At 25.5% G+C, this 22,845-nt stretch overlaps 2 protein-coding genes across 6 annotated transcripts; both read left to right on the top strand.

Moving 5' to 3' along the window:
• The first annotated feature begins 7,722 nt into the window (after window positions 1-7,722).
• On the top strand, window positions 7,723-12,249 carry LOC122858418 (collagen alpha-5(IV) chain-like). Of its 5 annotated transcripts, none has more exons than XM_044161310.1 (6): window positions 7,723-8,011; window positions 8,153-8,413; window positions 8,654-9,553; window positions 9,891-10,033; window positions 10,997-11,643; window positions 11,725-12,249. In XM_044161310.1, the coding sequence occupies exons 1-6, from the start codon at window positions 7,891-7,893 to the stop codon at window positions 11,729-11,731; spliced, it is 2,079 nt and encodes a 692-aa protein (XP_044017245.1). In that variant the 5' UTR covers window positions 7,723-7,890; the 3' UTR covers window positions 11,732-12,249. The 5 variants fall into 5 exon arrangements, with proteins under 5 accessions (XP_044017245.1, XP_044017244.1, XP_044017243.1 ...); XM_044161309.1 differs by having other exon boundaries at window positions 8,153-8,653; window positions 8,771-9,553; XM_044161308.1 differs by having other exon boundaries at window positions 8,153-8,977; window positions 9,032-9,553.
• Window positions 12,250-20,365: 8,116 nt separating this feature from the next.
• On the top strand, window positions 20,366-22,281 carry LOC122858417 (protein obstructor-E). Its single transcript, XM_044161306.1, has 4 exons — window positions 20,366-20,532; window positions 21,019-21,420; window positions 21,537-21,750; window positions 22,028-22,281. The coding sequence occupies exons 1-4, from the start codon at window positions 20,493-20,495 to the stop codon at window positions 22,182-22,184; spliced, it is 813 nt and encodes a 270-aa protein (XP_044017241.1). The 5' UTR covers window positions 20,366-20,492; the 3' UTR covers window positions 22,185-22,281.
• The last annotated feature ends 564 nt before the right edge of the window (window positions 22,282-22,845 follow it).

Raw genomic sequence — 22,845 nt, 5'->3', positions numbered from 1 at the left:
AACTAATTAATTATTATTTCACAAAGTATAATAATCTCTTCCTGAACTTTCCCAGCTGCCAGGCAATAAATTAATTTCCCTGCCAACCAATTTAATCTCGTTGATTAATGTGTGATCACCTGTAGGCTGTAAGTCCATGTGATTATTACCAATCTCCTCCGATTAATCGGTAACTCACCAAACCATGGATTCAAAGAGTTTATCGAAACAATATTCTCAGTTTTCTACACTTCCAACAACTCACCTGTTGATAAGCGCGCTCTTACAGGTAACCATTCAATTCCACAGCGCATTTCTGTCGATAAAAATTTTCAACAAAACTTACATATATTTTTCATACAAATATTTATTTATTAAAAATATATTTTATATGTAAATAAAATTTACAAACATCTAATAAATTAATTTAAATATTTTTTAAAAATTAATTAATCGCCACAAAAAAAAAATATTTTAAATATATTTTTTAAACATTATTAATAATGATCTTTATAAACATTAATAATATCAACAATATAAATTTTTCCTTTTAAATTTAAACAAAGTTATTAATAGAATAAAAAAAAAAAAATTAATACACACTCTAAGAATTGATTAATCATTAAACATAAATTAAATTTGCAGAAATAAAATAATTATATTTCGTGTATTAATAATAAAATAAGTGTTACATAAAAAATTCTCAACTATACAATTATCATAATTAATAACATAAATGTGAATCAAACACTCTATAATTATTAAAATTAAAGAAATAAATTTCCCCGACTCAAAACCCGACAATAAATCTGCTACCAAAATAAAAAAATAAAAAAAATATATCAGTGGTTTAATTTTATGCTACAGTTATCTTCACATGCAGAAGTCAGAATGATAATCATATCTCGGCTTTTTTGCATGAAAAGATAGACAAGCAAGTAATAAATATATTTTAAAAAAAAAAATAGATATCACATGTGAAATAAGATATACTCTTTGGTTTTGACCTGGACAGAGCAAAGACCCTACGTCCTTGGCGAGTCTTTTAATTTCATGTGGTTTTTTGGGCCCTTCTTATTTTTATCTCTTTTTTTTTAATTTATTTTTGCATCGTTTTTCAGTTGGTCTTGGAGAATCTGTGACGTATAATCTCGAAATATTTGTTGTGGAGCCAGTCAAAATGCATCCGCTTCATTAGGGCATTTAGCCCAAAAGAGTTATTGACTTGTATCAAGAATCACATGGTTGCAAAGCTCGTATGTTTACCAAAGATTCCATTACAAGAACTCGCTTGTGGATGTAAATTTTTTTTTAAAATTTTTAATTTTATTTTAAAACAGCTTGCAACATCAGTATATCCATTTACACTGTTTCTTCTTATCCTCAACCTGTACTAAATCGTGTTGGACTGAAGTTTTCCTTCTTCCTTTTTATTTTAAAATTTAATACTACTCTTTCCTTTGAGAAGAATTATATTTATATAAGAAATTTGCGGCTTATCGCATCTTTGAATTTGTGTGGGTGTTTGTAAATTATTACTGATATAGAACATTGGTAACTCATTAATATAGGGTCGACGATCTGTATAATTTTTCAAAGAAATAATTAACGTATATAGATTTTTTAATTTCTATGGGAAAAAATATCATCGGCTAATTGAAATTGATTATTTTAATGACATTAGCCATTATTTTACTAGAATTTTTTTTCAACTTATCGCTAATTCATTTATCAAGAGATTTTTTAGTTTTTTTTTGTCGGAAATATTATACAAGTAGGATTAAATAATTTTGATAAAAATCAACGAGGAAGTTTATTGATAGCTGGAGAAGAAAAAATGCTTTGAGATTTTTTTTTTTTTTTTAGAAAAAATATATAACTGAAAAATTTATTTATTTTATATTGAATTTTTTTTTTTTTATTTTCGATTTCAATCGTGTCTGATAAATTATATTAAACAATAGAAAATAATTTTTTAATTCTATGTCAAAATTGATATTTTAATAGACAAAAAAAATTTAAATTATTTTTTAAAATATTAAAACTTTTTTTGACTGATTTAATAAAAATTTTTTTTTTCAAATTTTAATCATCTCAAGGAATTTATTAAACGATAGAAAATAATTTTTTAATTTCATGTTGAAATTAATATTTTTACAGATGAAAAAATTTAAATTATTTTTTTTAATTTTAATCATCTCAAATGAATTTATTAAAATAATAGAAAATAATTAATATTTTCACAGATAAAAAATTTAAAAAATCAGAATTTTTTTCAACAGTTTTTTCTAAAAATAATATCATTTAAAATTCAGGCAAAAATTTATAAAATAACTGGATAAAAAATACGTAAAAAAAGTCTTTTAATTTAATAAAAAAATCATATCGAAATTTTCTTATTTAAAAAAAATCTCATTCATAAATAAAAAAGAATTAATTTCATAAAATATTACCACAAGAATAATCGTCTAAATTTCTATAGAAATCCACTCTAAAGAATTCAAATACAATTTCATAAAAAAAAAAAAAAGAAATCTACGATATAATCATTGCAATTTTAGCGATTCACAGAATATATCGTTCGATTAATAACTTTGTTAAGTACAAAACTCGTTTAACAACTTATATTTAAATTGATTAAAACTCGAATAACTCGCAATTCAATATTTTTATTATTTCTCATACAAATACAAACATCTATTTTTGCAGTTGACAAGTAGCTTTACTTATTTTTATCTCAAATAATATATGACTTAAATTTACCATTATCCATCATGTGATTTGTTTTGAATTTTGCAATTTAAAATTTCGACTAACATCACTTTCAATCATCCAGATTAATCATCATGATCAACAAGAGCCACCTGTGATCACCAAGAAGATACAGCCTAAGATAAAAAATTTCAAACTTGGTTATTCGCAGAAGGATCAAATAAATATTCGGATCCCCTGGTGTCCATGTATTTGTATCCATATATTCAAGTATCGCACGCAAAGTCAAATTTCTTCTTCTTCATCTTCTTCTTCTTCTTTTTTTTTGTTGCAAAAATAAATGTGGTGTATAAAAAAAAAATATAATAATTTAACGTGTTAAAATTTTAGTGTTCTTATTGTAATCATTATTATCTTGTTTAAATTTCTTGGAATTTTATAGAATTTCATTAAGACAAATAAATTATGCAAACTACAATGAATTAATAAGAATTTTTCATACGAGTCATGAATTTATTGTATTTAAAATAATTTATGATAATTTAGTTTTGATAAAGCCGCTCTTTAAGGTTGTATTATAATGCCTGATGCTTGATGCCACTTGATGCAAACTCACTGAATAACTTTTTAAACATTTTTTTTTGAATTTTTTTCTTGTTTCGTTGACGAAGAGTCAAGGCGTTACATATACAGTGTATGAGAGAAAATTCGAGTCACGCTTGGGCGCCCAAGAAAATACAAAATTGTCTGTATGAAATGTTGGAATATTATTTTTTTTTTTTGTATTAATGATTGTGTGACCTTCTGGGTGAGAATCGTGCACTTTACTTTGTTTTTATTTACATCCCTTGTTCAGTTTCTTTTGAAGCGAAATTTAAAATTCGAAATGAAAAAAAATTAAGAGATTTTTGCTTGATTCTCTGTTGTCAAATCAAGGTTTTTGTTGTTTCGTTTTTAATTTTTTTTTCTTTTGCATTCGTCAGGCAACCGTGCCCAATGAATTTTTATGATTAAAACCGTGATCCAGAGAATTTATGGTCCTCGATCAGTGATCGATATAGTTTAATAATGGCTTTTTTTTTTTTGAACCATCAGAAAAGATTTTATTAGGATATATAAAATGATTGATGAAGTTTGAGAGAAATATTTGAATCGTAATTTCATTGGCATTGAGCATCGAATTTTTAATCCTTTTTTAGATTAATAATTTGGCATGATATTAGATTTAATTTTATAACGTCAATTATACATTTATAGTAATGAAAATAAATTAAAAACAGAAATTACGAATTATTCTAGAAAAAAAAAATCGAAACAATAAATTTAAAAAATAAAAAACACGTTGAAAAACAATAAAAATAAATAATTATTATTTTTTAAAAAACAAAGCTTTTATTTTATTATTTAAAAAAAAAAAAAAAAAAATTTATAAAAAAATTATTTAAACAATAAATAATTTAAATTCTAAATTTTTTTATAGAATAAAAATAATTTATTTTTTAAATTAAAAATTAAATAAATTGTTTAAATAATAATTTTAAAATTTATTATTTATTTTTTAAGCAATTTATCAATTACAAAATATTGCGATAAAAAATTGTTGTTAAATTGTTTTTTCAGCTATGTTTAATTAAACATCAATAAAAGCTTTTTTCCAATAAATTAAGCAAAAATAATAATTACCAAATTATTAAAAATATTTTTAAAAATTGTACTTCAATAAACGTTAACGGTTTCATCAATTTTTTTTTTGATAAGATTAAGAAAATATAATATTTATATATAATTTTATTTTCATATCAAAGATAATTTTCAAGTTAAATTATAACATGGGATTTTTCTGAGTAGGTCAGACAATAACATAATAACGGAATCAAATAACGATTGAAACGGGTTTTTTTTTGTAAAAAAAAAAAAACAACTAAAAAAGAATTGTGATACGTATTTGCATTTTATAGTTTTATTTTTGGGTCTTCCTTCCTCATTGCTAAAATGGCGAGCAAGATAATAAACTGCATTGAAAAAAAAAAAACTAAATACCTGTGAGACCACTCGAAATATCATACACACATAAATAAATAATTAAATTTACATATACATATAGATGTATTGGTAGATAATGCATTTGGAGTTGGCTGCACCACCTACGTATTTTTTTTTTTTTTAAATATTCGAATCTTCCAATGAAAATTCAATATGTGCATTTGGTATTCATTAAATGATATCATCTTGCTATATCTTGGTACCACTTGGTCTGTTGCAGTCTGTTGTCGCAAACCGGAATTATTCTTAACTTAAGGTTCATCCAAAAAAGAATGAAAAAAAATTAACCACTTTAAAAAGTACATCTTCAAAGTTCATATACCAAGGTCAATTTAATTCTGCTATATTTTTTTTTTCTTTATAATATAGTCACATAGCTTTTAATGAATAAAAACGTTATAATTTGTTTAACAATATTTTTTTATGTTTTATCATATTTCATCAAAATTTTACTCCCGTTAATTTTATAACAGTTATATCTGTAAAAATGTCATTAAGGCGGACAGGTTTGCGGTCATTCAGATAAAAAAATAAAAATAGATAACAAAACATGTGTTAGGGATATACGACATGTATGTACGACAGACTAAAAATGATTTACGATGGTACATTTGAATCGTACGTGTTGAGGAAGTATAATTACGTGGTGTAAAAAATTTATAAAAATATAATCCATCGTCGATTGAGTAGAGAAATAATTTTTTTATAAATTTAGCAATATATTTTTATGTTAGAAAATAATTGATTTTTTTTAGAATTTTATTTGTGATTGTTAATAATAAAATAAAAATTAATTATTAATTTATATTATCAATTTTTTTATTTATTGTTTTTTTTATTTTAATTCAAAAAATTCAAGTAAATTTTTTTTTATTTTTTTCTTATTTTTAATTTTCTAATGTTTTTTGAAAATTAAATACTAATTTTGTTTTTTTTTATTTATTTTATTATTTATTCTTGTTAATAATAAAAAAAAAAAAAAAAATTAATAATCAATTTATTTTGTCAATTTTTAATTAATTATTAATGTTTAAAAATTACAAAAAAATTCAAAAATTAATTCTTTTTTTTTTTTCGTACTATTAATTTTTAAATATTAAAAAAAATTTAAATTTAAAAATTAATTATTAATTTTGCATCTTATTACTTTCATGATTAAATAAAAATTTGTCAAATTATTTTCATTATTAAAAAAAATGAGTGGGTAAATTTATAAAACTCAAGTCATTTTTCATTTGAATAAATTTTATTTTTTTTAATCATTATATCTCTTGTCATCACGTTAAATTTATATATTTACACAAATTTAATAAAATAGATAAAAAATATTACATGTCCATTTATAAACACCCAATAATTAAAAACGACTTAAAATAAAAATAACATAAATTCAAAATCACCATCTATAAAAGCCTCGCCCCATTATTTTTTTTTTTAATTTCTATTAATTCTAAGGATCCATAAAAAATAAATAAAATATTAAAAATTTTTATTTAATGAATAAATCGACCTTGCAAGGTTGCATGTAAGCTGATATTTTTAAATTCCCATGTAAATGGATATATTAAATAATTTTTACATCATCAAGTAAATTGTGTTGATATATAAATTCACATCTAGGATCGATAATAATCTTCTATAATTGAATTGATAACAACAAATTGCATAAATCCATTTTCATAATTTATTTATTTTTTAAATTTACCCAGTTGTCTTTTTTTTTTTCCTCATTTATTTTTCCAAAACAAATTATGTTGTCTTGAAAATTAAGATAACGACAACTGATGGAAAATGTCATTTTTTTTTTCATTATCAATAATGTTTTAGCAAGAAATTTTATTGCCTGGAGCAAAATAAATGTTGATCTAGCTTTTTATTTTCTTCATATAAATAAAATAATATTTTTCATTTATTTTACTTCAAGATGTTAAAAAAAAAAAGTAGATTAAAGTTGTTATTATAAAGCGTATAAATTTAATTTGAAAATTTGAATTGATGTTGTTTTGATTAGACTAGTTCTTTATGGTTATTTGATGATGATGATGGTTTTTTTTCATCAATAAGTGAGGCTGAGGGTGAAGCTTCAAGTCTCGGGACCATTGCACTGTCTTGTTATTTGATTCCTGTTACCAAACTCACGGCATTCTTGATGACGTGCTTGGTAACAGGATTATACATGTACACATACACATTAATTTGCAAAATCTTGAAAGACTGATTCAATTCATAACAAGTCGTCACATGAATTTACATATATACTTTTGCAAACAGGCTTATAGTTAATACGCATTTATATATATTAATTCCCTCTTTCATCAATGCCTTTTTTTTTTTTTTAATTATGTTGATAGTCTTGCACTTGTTCCCATGGAATTTACCACTTAAAATGTCATTTCATTTGCAACAATTATATCAATAGTCTACCTTCATTTAAAAATTTAATTACATTAATAAAAAACTAAAAAAATTATTATGATCTTTAAAATTTTTAATAGTTTTGTATGATTATTTCTATTTTTTTTATTTTTAATTTTAAATTATCGTTAATTTTTTTTTTTTATCAAATTTATTTCAATAATTTATTATGAATTTTTAAATTCAATTATGGATGATTCACTATTTATTGTTTTTTATTTTATCAAAGAACAGTTTATTCAAGGAAATTTTTGTACCGCACACTTGGACTCTTTGCCAAAATGCTTAACAAAAATATTTTGTTTCGGTCAAGTGGTGGTGATGGTGATGGTGATGGTATGTAGTGGTGGTTGATGAGGCCATAAAAATAAAAAAGAGGGGAATACAGAATATTAAAGAGAGAAAAAGAGAAAAAAAAAAAAGAATTATTTGTTGTTGTTCGGACGTTAGAGTGCACTTCCTGCGCAAGCAAGAGGAGCAAGGTCCTGCAGGCCCGTGTAATTGGGATCTTGTGAATTCTTCTTCATTTTAGAGTGGTGGGGATTGCCCTATGTAAGCCCTCGGACATGCCTGGTCCAGTCCATCCAGCTTCAAGAGACGAGCCAAGGTCGAGCTCGAGTTTGCAGTGACAATTGTTTTTTTTTTTTTTTTTGCAATTTTTAAAATACACGTTAATTATATATTTTTGATTTTTTTAAAATACGTTTATAATTTTTGAGTAACTGTATTGTATTATTAAGAATGAAGATTTTTATAATACTAGTTGCTTTAGCAGTGGGCTTGGAAGCTACAAATAGAGGAAGAAATAGAGGAAGAATACGATATGGTGGTCGACAATTACCTCTACCAGCTCAATTTGAAGGTAAACTTATATAATTTAAAAAATAATTAAATAGTGATGAATATGTGAATAATATTTAGAAATTTTTTGAAAATTATTTTCGGCAATACGAGTGACAATAATAAAATAAAATAAATTAACGATTGATACTGTGATATTTAGGTTCAACTACAGAAGAAAATTGGGAGAATATTAATGTTAAAAAAATTGATACTGACATAGAAAATCAGCTAACTGGTACTGACAACAGTAGTGCGTCTGTGATTATAACACCAGAGGAAATAGCCGATATGAATAAAGGAATATTTACATCAAGTTTAGGAAGACAATTTTATCCGGGTTTTCCTACTGGTGATGGAGAATCGGAAGTGCCAAGTCCGTTTCCTCCAAATCCTAATCAGCCTGGACAACCAGGCCAACCTGGTAATCCTAGTGGACAACCAGGTCAACCCGGTAATCCAAATGGACAACCAGGTCAGCCAGGAAATCCTAATGGACAACCAGGTCAGCCGGGTAATCCTAATGGACAACCTGGATTTCCTGGTCAACCAGGACAGCCAAGTCAACCATCATTCCCAGGGCAGACAGGATTTCCAGGACAGCCTGGTAACCCAAGCGGACAACCTGGATTTCCGGGTCAACCTGGACAACCTGGATTCCCAGGCCAACCAGGATCTCCAAGTCAACCAGGATTTCCAGGACAACCAGGACAACCTGGATTTCCTGGTCAACCAGGACAGCCAAGTCAACCATCATTCCCAGGACAGACAGGATTCCCAGGCCAACCTGGTCAACCAGGATCTCCAAGTCAGCCAGGATTTCCAGGACAGCCTGGATTTCCAGGCCAACCAGGACAGCCAAGTCAACCAGGATTCCCAGGTCAACCTGGACAACCAAGTCAACCAGGATTCCCAGGTCAACCAGGCCAACCAGGATTCCCAGGCCAACCAGGTCAACCAGGACAGCCGGGTCAACCTGGATTCCCAAGTCAACCAGGATTCCCAGGTCAACCAGGCCAACCGGGATTTCCAGGCCAACCAGGTCAACCAGGACAGCCCGGTCAACCAGGTTTCCCAGGCCAACCTGGCCAACCAGGATTCCCAGGACAGCCAGGACAGCCAGGCCAACCTGGTAATCCAAATGGTCAACCAGGAAGACCAGGCAATCCAAACGGACAGCCTGGAAGACCAGGAAATCCAAATGGCCAGCCTGGAAGACCCGGAAATCCTAATGGACAGCCAGGACAACCTGGTAATCCAAATGGTCAACCAGGACAACCAGGTAAACCCGGTGGAAAACCCGGTCGACCAGGTAAACCAGGACGTCCCGGTAAACCAGGATCCCCAGGATCACCTGGACAAGGTCCAATGATTCCAGCTCCAGGATGTCTTGCTGATCGTGGTCAATTTCCTAGTCCTAATAGCTGTTCCAGTTACCTCAACTGTTGGGATGAAACTGTCATTGAGCAACAATGCCCAAATAATCTATTATTTAATGATCAAACTGGCGTATGTGATTACGAACAAAATGTTAATTGTGGAAGTCGTCCAGCACCAACACCAAGTGAGTCAAACATAATTGCATTTAATCGTGTAGGATATAATCTCGCCGCAACTTAATAATTCATATAGGTTTTATCAGATTTCAAATAAATGTTTATATTATATCTTGAGCTTATGATTGATATTTTCGTATTCATTTGGTGTTCATAAGCAATAAACATAATTAATGAGAAGGCACCTCTTGTGTCTGTAACTATTTTAAGATTAATACCAACGATTAGTATTGCTTAATGCTGCATTTAAATTTCACGACACGTTGAATTAAGTTAATGAATGAATCAAATGCAAATTAGCAGATTGAATAGATTGTGTATTAATATATACCAACTGTGTTTCAGAACCTCCTATGGCGCCAGGTTCTCAAAAATGTCCAGATCCAAATGGACGCTATAGAAGCCAGACAAACTGCTCAGAATTTTATATCTGTCTCTCAGGTAGTCCAATCAAGTTCAACTGCCCCGAAGGACTAGTCTACAATGACGTAAGTTTATATTAATTTTATTTGCAAAAAAAAAAAAATGGGGCATTCACCCGAATAAAAATTTTAAGATATCAAAAGACTCGTGTAAATTCTACTGACCTTGACAATCACGTGAAAGTGATACTTGAAATCAAGGCAGGTAAGAGTACGAATTACTTAATAACAAGTTTGAAAATTTGTTTTTTTTTTTTTAAATCATTTTTTTGTTAGATATTTTATAATCTACAATTATATATTTTTTTTTGCATTGGAAAAATTCTTTCTTTTTGTTTTTGAGCATAATAAAACTTGTAAAATTTATGTACATACAGTTAATTTAAATTCAAAAAAAATACAAAGCGTTTTCGAGGTCATTATCTCATTGCGTTATTGAAACATGTTCCGAATCAAATAGTGGGCTTGGATAAATCGTAAATCACGTGAAACAAAAAAAAATAACCGTTGAATATACCCCGAGGTTACTTTTTCAAGAATGGCAGTACTTGCTGAATTCCAATTTTATATTAGGAGATATTAAAACGTTACTTTTTTAAAAAAAAAAAATAAAATAAACTCTTTAAAAAATTCAAGAAAAACAGTATATATTTACGCATCTATTTTATTTTTTTTGAATCGTAAATTAAGTCAAACTTGATCGAGTAAAAAAATAGTAAAGTAAATAATTTTAAAAATAGACAAACGTCTATATTTAAAAAAGCATTAATTTTTTTTTTCAAATTAATAAATTAAATTTTTGAAAAAACATCTTACAGAAGTTGAACTATAAAATTTTTATGTATTTTAATTTTACGTTAGCAACTCAAAGAAAAATTTCACGAAGTTGTTTTACGATGTTGTGAAACTATTCCGAAAAAAATCCGACTGGTTGAAATTGCAGTTAAAAAATTAATCACCCAATAATATGAAAAAAAATAAATCACCAATTGATGTAAAAAATTTTAAATTACAAAATATTATTTGCAGGCTGTGAGTGTTTGTGATTATGCGTACAACGTAGATTGTCAGGGAGCTGCAACTCCAAAGCCACTTCCAATTCCTGAACCAGAACCTGAAAATGGTGGTCCATCAGGTGGATCAAATCCTCAGCGACCACCACAAGGACCACCAGGTGGACCTCAACAACCACCACAAGGACCATCACCTGGTACAGGTGGATCCCAACAACCACCTCAACCTCCAACTGGATCAAATCCAGGTGGCTCACAGCAACCAACACAACCACCTCCAGTTACTTTTCCACCAGGAGCATATCCTCAAAATGGTTGGGGTTTTAGAACCAGCCCTGATTCTTGGTACCAGCGTTCAGTAAATTCTCCATCAGTTATTGATGATGGCCAACCCAAAATGGAAGCACTTCAAAGTGATCCTCCAACAAAAGAACAAGACACTTCAGATGGACTTAATTTAAATAATGCCTGGGAAACAATGCATGCTATTCCTGTTGAATTAACAAAAGTTCCTTGTCAAAATGGAATGATTCATCGTCTTGATGATGCTTGTACCAGTGTTATTGTTTGTAAAAATAATAAACCACAACTGGTACAGTGTGATACAGGTTTAACTTACGACAAACAATCTGACTCTTGCCGACATTTCAACGTTGCCAAGTGGTAAAAATTTTATCTTTCATCATTTTTTTATAAACATTTATTTATATTATATTAATTCATTTGTTATTTTTATTTTTACAGCTTTTAATTTTAGATTTTTGGACTGCTTGCAGCACCTCTGCCATCTTTAATTTTTATCATAGTTACAATCGATTTTTTTTTTATAATTTAATTATTAATTTAAAGTTAATTTTATTTAATTTACGTGTGGGACATATCTTTGACTCTCTTAATTTTGCTTGTTGATAATTAAGAAAGAAAATTCAATTCAAGTTATTTCAAAATATAATTTATCAAATCTGTTCAAATTTTTGTTGCATTCAAAGACGCTAAACACAGCCTTTTATTATTTTTTTTTATAATCAAGTTTTATTTTTCATGTCAATAATAATTATTATTAAAATTTTTTTAATTAAATAAATTAATTGTAGAGGCTGTAGAGTTGGCTTATCCCTGAACGCCACAAAAACTTGAATACATGTAGTTTTTTAAATGTTCATAGTACGTGAATAATAAATTTTTTTCTTTCGTCAATTACCAACCAAGTCAAACAAACGTAATTATTTTAAATTGTAAAATAGTTGCAAATAATCTGGGCTTAATTATTTTTCAAATAAATATTAGTTTATTTATTATTATAATATTTTTTAATTGAAAAAAAAGGGTTGTAAAATTAATAGAGAAACTTTCAAACAGCTCCAAGCTGGTGTTGATAAAATGGAAAATTTTCAACTTAATGCTGATAAACAATCATATAAAATTATTTAAAAAATAATCCACAAGAGCTCAGCATTGAATTGTCTGTAAATTAACTCAGTCAGTAAAGTGGATTTTATATAGTGACTACTTGACCGTCCAGACTGCTTATATGAAACTTTATCGACCAAGAGTAATTAGCAATTAGTAACTTTACTTTATATAATTATTCTCATTGTTAATTATGCACTGTTATAAAATATAAAAAATTACAATTTAAAAAAAATATCAAAATTTAATTATAATTAACATGTTAAATTAATTGAATCAATTATAAATTAATAATAATTTAAAGTGCAAATATTATCATTTTTATAAGATTTTAATTTTTAAATTTCTTAAATTTTTTATGTATGAATCATCAAAGTTTTAGAAGCGACATAAGAGTTAAATTAATTATATGATGAATAAATTTTTTACAAGCTAATTTTGTTTGTAGATTTAATTTTCTATTTACTTTTGAATTTTTGGGAAAGCAATACGTATAAAGCTAGTTCTTCCAAGCCGAACGAAACACATTCAATTCGTGTATGAAATGATATCACTTTTCTGCTTTCGTAAAGTAATAACATGAAAACCTCGCCCATTTCCTACTTAATATATCTCGCGTCCTTTCATATTTACCATTAAAAATATTTGTAGGCCAATAGATATTTTTGTGGAGAATTTAAAAAATAAAAACAAAAAAGAAAAACAACTGAGCGATCTGATTATTGTATAGATAAATTATTCTGACATCGTTTTCACTTTGTTGCTAACTAAATAAATATTTTTTCTGTATTTTATTTTATATCGATATAATTTATTAATAAATAATTTTTTTTTTTATGGTTATTAAATAATATTCTATTGGAATATAAATTATTATGTACAAACTCGTCTTTGACTCGACATTTGACTTGCCATTTTCATCGGTTTATTTCAACTTGTAACATCAAAATCTTGTTGCAATATTTAGCTCACTTTTAGCTCGTAATTTAATTATTTAATTAATATATTTTTTATAATTTTCACTTACTTAAAAATTCATTTTATAATTTTTAAATGTCTCAAGATAATTTAATGATAAACTAAAATCACTAAAATATTTTTCAAGTCATAGAAAACAATTTCAAATTGAATTTTAATCAATCAATACATAAAATATATTTACAACATTACATATTTTTTTTTTCATAAAAAATACATAATTAAATTCTAAAATTTTTCAAGCTAAATTTTCATCCTCAATTCAGCAAGTGTTTTATGGTTTTTAATTTTAATTTAGTATAGAAAAAATTCACATAATCATAAAGCAAGTCTACATAGTATATGATCACACAGAATAAACATAAATATACGATATGATTTATAACTACCATGTATGTTGATTTCAAATATCACGGTCAATTTTTTATCCGTTCAAGAAAAAGAGTGAAATGCTCGATTCGTTTGTGTGTATATTACGAGAGAGTCCCGCGGAGAATCAAGCGAAAGTTGGGCGTTGGACACTTACAATAAAAAAGAAGGGAAAAAAAAAAACATTCTTATATGAATTGAGAGTCAGCTTAGTGACTAAACGACCTCTACGGAATTAATAAAAAATATAAAAAATTATCATATGCAATAACAAGAATATTGCTGATTAAATGCAAAACTATGAGGTGAAAATTATAATATGATATCTTTTATTAAAATTATTAATAAACATGAATATTTGTTTGAAAATTATTTAAACATTACAATTATTAGCTTCTCCTTTTATTTATTTATTTTTTTATACGCCTGCAAAATGTGTTAGCCTATAAATCTTTTATTTTCATGGGTGCGACGTAGCATTCTCCGTAAAATTTGCATCAAATTATGGCAAGTTTACCTTAAATTATAATAACTCATGCCAACACAAATGAAAATCATGTTTAAATAATATTTACATCTCAAACTGAACAAGTTTAAATACCAAAAAAAAATATTTAAAAATAAAAGAAATTTAAAAACCATATTGTTTACAGAAAGGATAAGAGTATTTTATTTGTTTTTTTTTTTTAATTTAAATCCATAAAGCTCAGTGTAGTAATGCTTGTTTGATGAATCATTTATCAACAGATTTATGGTCAAATAATTACACAGCTGTTTATTCAAGTGCTACTGTTACCAGCGAATATTCTAGACGTTAAACGGTAATTTTAAAGATGATATTATGAAGTATTCTCAGTAAAAGTTGTTAAACGTATCAATTTTTTTTATGACATAATTTGTGTTACTATTCACAGACAAATACGGAATTTACTAGTCCAGTTACGTAATTATTAGATGCCTTATGATGTATTGAAAAAGAAAAATATATTTACCACTGGTTTATTATGATAACTGTTGACATATGGTATAAAATTGTGAAATAATATATAAACTTTAAATAATTAAAAAAAACAAGATGAATAAATATTTTAAAATACTTTCGATTTTTTCGGAGCTCGTCAAAGTGTACATTCAAATGACAAAAAAATTAAACAATGCAAATTTTTTGAGTCTCAATTGAGAGAATAATGTTGATTTTTTGTGGAGAATTTTCTCCGCCAGTTGAAAATATAAATAAAATTAAAATTTTGAATTTTTTCTACAGAGAAATTAACATTAGAAAGAAAAGTAGTTGGTGTAAATTCAAACCGTGACTATTTTCTTTTGTACTAGTTTTGTAAATAGTTTTATTTTTTTTGACAAGCTGATAATCAGGTTTTGAGCTATCAAGTTTGTTACCTAACATCTCTTATGCCTGTGCAGCTAAGCTAAATAATTGTTAACAGCTTTGTTAAAAAACCATAGAAAAAAATTGCCATACTCTTCTTCGAAATTAAATATTAAAACTAAATTAATAAACTTCAAGTTGATTTAATAAATGAATTTAAATTTTTTTTTAATTAATATTTAATATAGTTTAAGCATGATTCATACTGATCAATATTTCATCGTTAATATCTATATCCTGTATATTTTAAAAAACATGTTTTTGTATATATACACAAACAAGTGTTGGTTGGTAACTATGTGGGATGCTTGACTGAATTTCTGGCACACAATATGCGAAGATATAAAATCACAATACAAACTATCAAATACCTATTTAGACATTTAAACTAAAAATCTATTGTCTAGAAAAAAAAAATACCTGAAGAATCAATTTATCTTAAAAAAATTTTAGTTGTATTACGAAATAGAAATAAAATACTCTTTACTTTTAAACCACCCCCGCATATTTTTTTATAATTACATTTAAATACTCAAGTAAGAGAGTGAGCGAGAGAGCGAGAGGGAAAGAGGAAAAAGTAAAAATTTAAATAGCTAATAAATACTTTCAGTTATGCCTCTGGCTCATCATGAAAATATCATATAGGAATACCAAAGTATGGCATAATATTTGCAAAGTAACCTTGCTAAATAATAATTAAATTTTTATATACGACATTGTTATAATAAATTTTTGAAATTTTAAAAATACTTATTTATATATTGACGATGTATGAGAAATAATATTGTCGTTTGATTTAAATTGTGCAAGAGTTTTTTATGCGATATATACAGAGTTGTTCCATACGTTAAGGTTAAATACCAATGACATTTTGGATGACTTTCACCACTCACACTAGAAGCTAGCAGCTTTACAGCTTTACAGTATAAATATATATATGTGCATGATAGAATGTATATTATATCTGCTTTCTTTAGTCGATTTTATATTTTGTTTATCCAAGAGTCTGGGTGCAGTTAATGTTGACTTAATAATTATTGTTAGCGGATAAAAAATATGTACAGAAAAAAAGTTAATGTAAAATAATGAATCCTGATTAATAACTGGAGTAGTTATCCGGTTGGCCATGACATGTATTTATCTTTGAAACACCCTTGAGTATGAAAAAAATATCAACGATTGAATTTCAAGCATAGAAAAAAAATAAGATGAAGAACAAGGAATCAGATGTAAAATTATATATGAAAACAAGTATAAACTAGGTCAAAATAAATAAATAATTAATTAATATTGTTGATGGATTTTATTGAATTATTTATTGGTAAATCGTAATCGAATTTGTTACGTGACAGCGAAAGTGAATTATAAAAATATGGAAAATTTCATCTTGAACATTAACATTGATCTAATATTTTTTTAACAACGGATTTTAAACTGATGATTTACTTTTTAAAATTTTACAATGACCTATTTTATTGAGTTTAAAAAAAAAGAAAATAATTATGTTATTTTCTTTTAAGTCAATTATTAGTATATTATTTTTTAAAATGAATTTCAAAATGATGATATTTAAAGAGTTTGGGAAAGTTTGTTATGAAATTTGATTGAAATTATTTCACTTTAAAAAGTCAAAATATTTATGTGATAAAAATCTTATCTTGTAATAGATTGTATTGACCTTTGAAGAAAGTTTATTTTATTAATTTTAAGATACCAGGTAACAATTGAAAATAATTTAAGGGTTTTTTTTTTGGTAATTGGTGGTTTTATTTTTATATACCAAAAAAAAACTGTTGAATTATTTTTAATTTTTATTTGGAACCCTAAAATTAATTTTTCCCTAAAAAAGGTAGAGAATGCACTATAAAGTAGTAAAAAAGTACTTTATTTCATTATCTAGATATTACTAAAAATAATACACCTCAAAAAACAAAATAAAAGATCTTAGAGAAGTTAAATCTATCGAGGTGATTTTCAAATAACATACACTTACAGTATAAATACTTTTCCATTCATGTGAAGTTTAAATCAACACATGATAAAAAAAAAAAGAAAAAGGTAAAATATACTCATCAATATTTATAATTAATTAATAAAATTATTTATAAATGAAAATTATAAATAAATATAATAATAAATTTGTTTTACTTTAATTAATTTAAATATTTATTAAATAAATATATTTTAAATAAACTTTATAAAAATATTTCTCCGTAATAAGTCTTTATTTCTCCGAATTTTTTTTCCCATGTTTCTTCGGAGAATTAGTCGAGAAAATTTTGATCAAAAGGAAAAAATACAGCGTGCAGAATTTATGGAGGAAAGCCGGAAAATATTTACAGGCGTTATTTAATTTATTTATTTATTAAAATATGCCATTTCTATAACTTATTATTGTTTTAAAAAAATTAAAATACACTTTCACGGAATAAATCAAGTTCTAATTTTACCATCCAAGCATGAATTATTTTTTTGGCAAAGGATAGTATGGAAAATAATACAAGTGAAATTTTTTTTTGTGTATTTTTTGATACAAGTTTTATTGTGAATTTTGTAATGTCCAACGAAAGTGATTTATTCAAGGTGATTATATTTAATCATAGAAATTTTAAGTATCTAATTTATAAATAAATATATTTCATTTAAAATTAAAGGCATATTGAAATAATCATAAAATTATGTATCATGTATATCATTATCTAAATTCATGCTTACTTTAAATAGTATACTTTCTTTTGATTAAATTTTAAAAAAGAAAAAAACATTTTTCTAAATTTCAATATTAAAAATCTATTTATTTATACATTTAAAAATAGTTGATTCAACATTTTTTTTTTTTTTTTAAATGTTCGAAAATTGACATTTAAAAAAGTGCAGTGTTGTTTCGTTATTCAGATAAATTTAAATTTTATATTTCTTCACAAAAGAAAGTAAAAATTTATTCGTATATATATTTTTTTTTTCTTAATTATTATTTTTTTTTCAAATTTACATTAAAAAATAATAAAATTATAAAATTTAATTTATATTTTATTTCTTAAATTAATTATTATTTAACATTCAAAAAAAAATTATGAAAAATTATCTCTCGTAAATATAAAGACATTTTTGTTTTTCAAACATCCAGATAATTTTTTTTTTTCAAATGAAATATTTAAATGCTTTAATAATTATTAATTAACAATAATTAAAATTACTAAAAATTCAATATTTATTTTTGTTTTAATTACACGTAATTATAACCAATTTTTAAATTTAAAAAATCAAATTAATTTCGCTAATTTAAATTGATTTTATTGATCTAAAATAAACGACTAATTTTCTATTAAAAAATTGCTTTAATAATTATTATTTTTCTACAATTAAAATGACTCAAAATTTAATATTTATTTTAATTTTAATTGCACATAATTATTGCCAATTTTTCAATTGATTAATTCAAATTAATTCCGTCAATTTAAATTGATTTTATCGATTTAAAAACCAACAACTTTACTATCTAAAAATTGTTACTATTCATCCATATAATTTCCAAAAAAATAAAAATAAACCCTAAATACAAATACCTTTAATTTGCAAATACTTACTTGTATATTTTATTTCCAATAAATAATTATATATATCAATAAATCGAAGAGCCAATATGTAAATGATTAAAGTCTTCCAGCAAATGATAAAATCTCATTAACATGCATATCAACATTCGTCTTCAACGGGTCTCGACTCGTTGAAAAAGAAAAATAAAAAAAAATAAAATAAAAAAAAAAGGATTCTACAGTGTCATCAACCCCGTACTGTTATAACTTTATTATCATATTGTCACGGCGACGACAAAGCATTGCGCATATTTGATTAATAATGAAATTATATATTTAACATCGTAATAACTATTTTAATAAACCTCAGAATATTTGTAATATATAAATTAATACTATATAAAAACATGAATCTTCTTGATTTTATCCTCAACAGTAGTAACAGCAGTGTGCCTTCACTTTCACTTGAAACGATTCACCAGTAAAAATAAATTAAACCGGCTCTATAGTTTAGTAAAAAAAAAATATATAAAATTACAATTTTTTATTTATAAAATTATACATATTTTGTGCTAAATAAAAACAATAATAAACAATTTTTTTTTTTTAATTTTAAAGCTTATAAATAATTTTTTTTAATTAAAAATATTTGAAATTATTTTATAAATTTTTTAGCTGTATACAGATCTATAAAAAGATCTATAAAAAAGATCTATAGATCCTTGAAATATGGTGATTTTTTTTTTCAAATTGTTATTGTTAATTAACACGGAAGTTTGTAATTATTTGGTCATCAAATTATCATTTTAAATATTTAAAATATAAATGATAATTTTACGGTTTATTGTTGTAATAATGCGGTAATATCAAAGGTTCTATTAATTAAAATTATTACGAGTTTATCAACGAGTTCAAATGGGTTCAAGCTTACGGGATTTATTTTTTAAATTTGGACAAGCGTAAAATTACATTTGCATTCTCATCACCAATAAATACGTCAAACAAACGTGAGTAATTTTTTCATTCATATTTTTTATTTATGATATTTTTTTTTTTCATTTTAAATTGCATACAATTTGGATTCAATGATTATTTTAAAAACTGGATCAACTGAAAACGTGAAAGTTGTCGCTGAAAGCCATCACACAAAAAACTTCCATATTTGTTTCTAAAAATTAATATATATTTAAATTATCGAAAAACACTAATTGACAAATAATTATTAATTTTTATTTATTGTAAAAAAATAAATTAACAAAAGGAAAAAAACATTTGAAAGTTTTGTATTTTTGCCAAATGATGAATTTTTTTTTTTTACCTTTTTATTGAAGAAGATGAGCTCAGCAAATGTTTAAGAATAAGTTACAATAAAAACTCGTTTATAAAACCAGTATAAAATAATAATAAAAAAAAATTTAAATTAAAAATTAAATATTTTTTAGTGAATTAATTTTTAAAGTTAATAAGAAAGGATGACATTTTACAATGATTGTTACTTATTTGCCATACAATGAATAAATTCATAAATATTATTGTGAAGGTATATATGATATTCGAAAATTGAGACCAATGAAAATAGTTAAACCTTTTTCTTGTGGGCTTCCCGTCAATGTATTTTTTCGATGTGGAAGTGGTTCATCACGTGATCAATGGCTTATATAAAGCTCGACGAGATCGACCAAGCGCTAACTTTTCTTTCACTGAGGATACAGTCGACAAATACAAGAATTGTTTTTTTTTTTTTTTTACAAATTAATAGTGATAGTATATATTAATTTTTATTTAATTTAAAATTATTATTATTTTTTTTTTTATTTAAATCAAAAAGAAACATGAATATATTTATTGTTGTATTTGCACTTTTTGCTGCCGGTATGTAATTGTTTATTTATTTATTTAATAATTAATTAATTTTAATTTAGATATATTAATAAAGTGTAAAAAAAAAGCTATTGAAAAATTTATACAAGTGCCACAATGTGTGTTGAATTAATAATCATTAAAATTTGTGTAAAAAAATTAAAATTTGTTGAAATTATTTTTTGTTTTTTTGCAATTTTTGTGATAACTTTTTGATATTAGATTTTTTTTTTTTTATTGTGACATTTTAAATGAATAATTGTAGAGGGTATTTTTTAATGTCATTGGATTTAATATACGAGATGCTGAGAGTTTAAAATAATTACGAGAGTCTGGTGCGCTTAAAGTGAAAGTGACTGGCGAAAGTTTTTAAAACTTACATAAGATTATTTAAAATTATTTCGAATTTATATATTAAATAAGATAATAATTTATAAAATATAATATTTTAGATTTATTTGTGTATAATTTAATGATTAATTAAATATTTATTTACAGGAGCAAGAGCACAAGATAATTTTAAATGTCCAGATGATTTTGGTTTTTATCCACATCACATATCATGTGATAAATATTGGAAATGCGATAATAATGTTGCTGAGATAAAAACATGTGGTAATGGTCTTGCATTTGATTCAACTGATTCAAAATTTTTGAGTGAAAATTGTGATTATCTTCACAATGTTGATTGTGGTGAAAGAACACAATTAGAACCAGCAATATCATCACAAAATTGTCCACGTGTTTATGGTATATTCCCGGATCCAAAAAAATGTGATACATTTTGGAATTGTTGGAATGGTGAAGCATCACGTTATCAATGCAGTCCTGGACTTGCATATGATCGTGAAGCTCGTGTTTGCATGTGGGCTGATCAAGTACCAGAATGTAAAACTGAAGGTAAAAAAACATAAATATTTTTCAATAATACATGGCTTTTTTTTAAATTAAATAATATACTTGAATTTGTTGATAATTGTGATTATTTTAATTAAATTTTTTAATTAATTTTTCAGAGGTTGCTGGAGGATTTTCATGTCCTGCTGCTGGTGAAGTAAGTGGAGCATCAGGAAGCTTTTCACGACATGCACATCCAGATGATTGCAGAAAATATTATATTTGTCTTGAAGGAACTGCTAGAGAATATGGATGTCCGATTGGTACTGTATTTAAAATTGGAGATTCTGATGGTAGTGGTGCATGTGCTGATCCTGAAGAGGTTCAAGGATGGTAAGTTCATTTTGTAATTATTAATTTATCAAGTCAAATTTATTCAGGCAATTTTTAAAATTTATTTTTCGGGAAATTTAATACACTTGGGAGTTTTTTTTAAAAATACTGTTGAAATTATTTTTTACTTTTTATATTGTTAAATTTAATTCATATAAATATCGGTGATTAATTTTGTAAATGAAGAATTTTTGTTTCGATAGGTTTTTGGATTCGAATTACCAAAAAAATTGTATTAAATTGATTTATTAATTTTTTTTTTCATTTTGTTTTACAGTGAAGACTATTATGGCGACTTGGACTTGAAAACAATCAGAAAAAGTGAACTTTTGACTGGCATTCAGAGCTCAGGAGAATCAAGAAATGTTGCAAAAGGACCAAGTAAACCAAGGCCAACACCAACGCCCTCAAGGCCCACCTCAAGTCAAGAATAATTTTATCTGACTTTGTAATAATTTCTTCCCTCGAGGTCGAGAGAATTTTTTTTTATTGCTGGAGTGCCAAAGCTGTTAAAAAAAAAAATAATAATCAATCTAAAATGTTCGAAAAAAAAATAAATATTCTCTCGGCCTTGTCGACTTATATTTTTTACTTAAAAAAAAAAAAAAAACCTTACAAATAAAAAAAAAAATAAAATAAGATACTCAAAAAAATTTTACATTTTGTGTTGTATACTTTATTTCATCCTAATTATTTTTATTTTTATTCAAACTCGATGTGTTAGCCAACAGAAAAAAAATACTTTCGCAAATTTTTTTTAAAGTAGAACGTGGATTTAAAAATTTAAGACTTGAAAAAAAATTTAAATAACATTTGCAAGTGTTTTAATTTATTAGAAGCATTTAAAAAAATTAATGCATGTTTTGTTTGGAATATAACTCATAAATATATAATGAAGTCACACTATCTAACTTTTGAAAAATTAACAGAGAGAGAGTGATGCTCTCCCCAATCAGAAAACAAATCGAAATCGAAATTTTTTAATACAACAATATTAAGATTTAAAACAGCGTTAAATTAGTCCATACAATATTTCTCACGCGTAATAAATCTCACTTAAATTTAAAATCCCAGATAATAAATGAAGCTCAGTAC

This window comes from Aphidius gifuensis, linkage group LG5 (assembly GCF_014905175.1).
Source record: "Aphidius gifuensis isolate YNYX2018 linkage group LG5, ASM1490517v1, whole genome shotgun sequence".
Taxonomy (NCBI): Eukaryota; Metazoa; Arthropoda; class Insecta; order Hymenoptera; family Braconidae; genus Aphidius; species Aphidius gifuensis.
The sequence above is the reverse complement of the archived record's forward strand: the minus strand, read 5'-3'. Positions and strand labels throughout refer to the sequence as shown.

Bases quoted from the DNA above. Each gene is read 5' to 3' on its own strand.
- LOC122858417 (XM_044161306.1), top strand. From the start codon at position 20,493: ATGAATATATTTATTGTTGTATTTGCACTTTTTGCTGCCG. The intron at 21,421-21,536 runs GTAAAAAAACAT...TTAATTTTTCAG, and splicing joins ACCAGAATGTAAAACTGAAG to AGGTTGCTGGAGGATTTTCA. The intron at 21,751-22,027 runs GTAAGTTCATTT...TTTGTTTTACAG, and splicing joins CCTGAAGAGGTTCAAGGATG to TGAAGACTATTATGGCGACT.
- LOC122858418 (XM_044161307.1), top strand. From the start codon at position 7,891: ATGAAGATTTTTATAATACTAGTTGCTTTAGCAGTGGGCTTGGAAGCT. The intron at 8,012-8,152 runs GTAAACTTATAT...TGTGATATTTAG, and splicing joins TCTACCAGCTCAATTTGAAG to GTTCAACTACAGAAGAAAAT. The intron at 10,034-10,996 runs GTAAGTTTATAT...TATTATTTGCAG, and splicing joins AAGGACTAGTCTACAATGAC to GCTGTGAGTGTTTGTGATTA.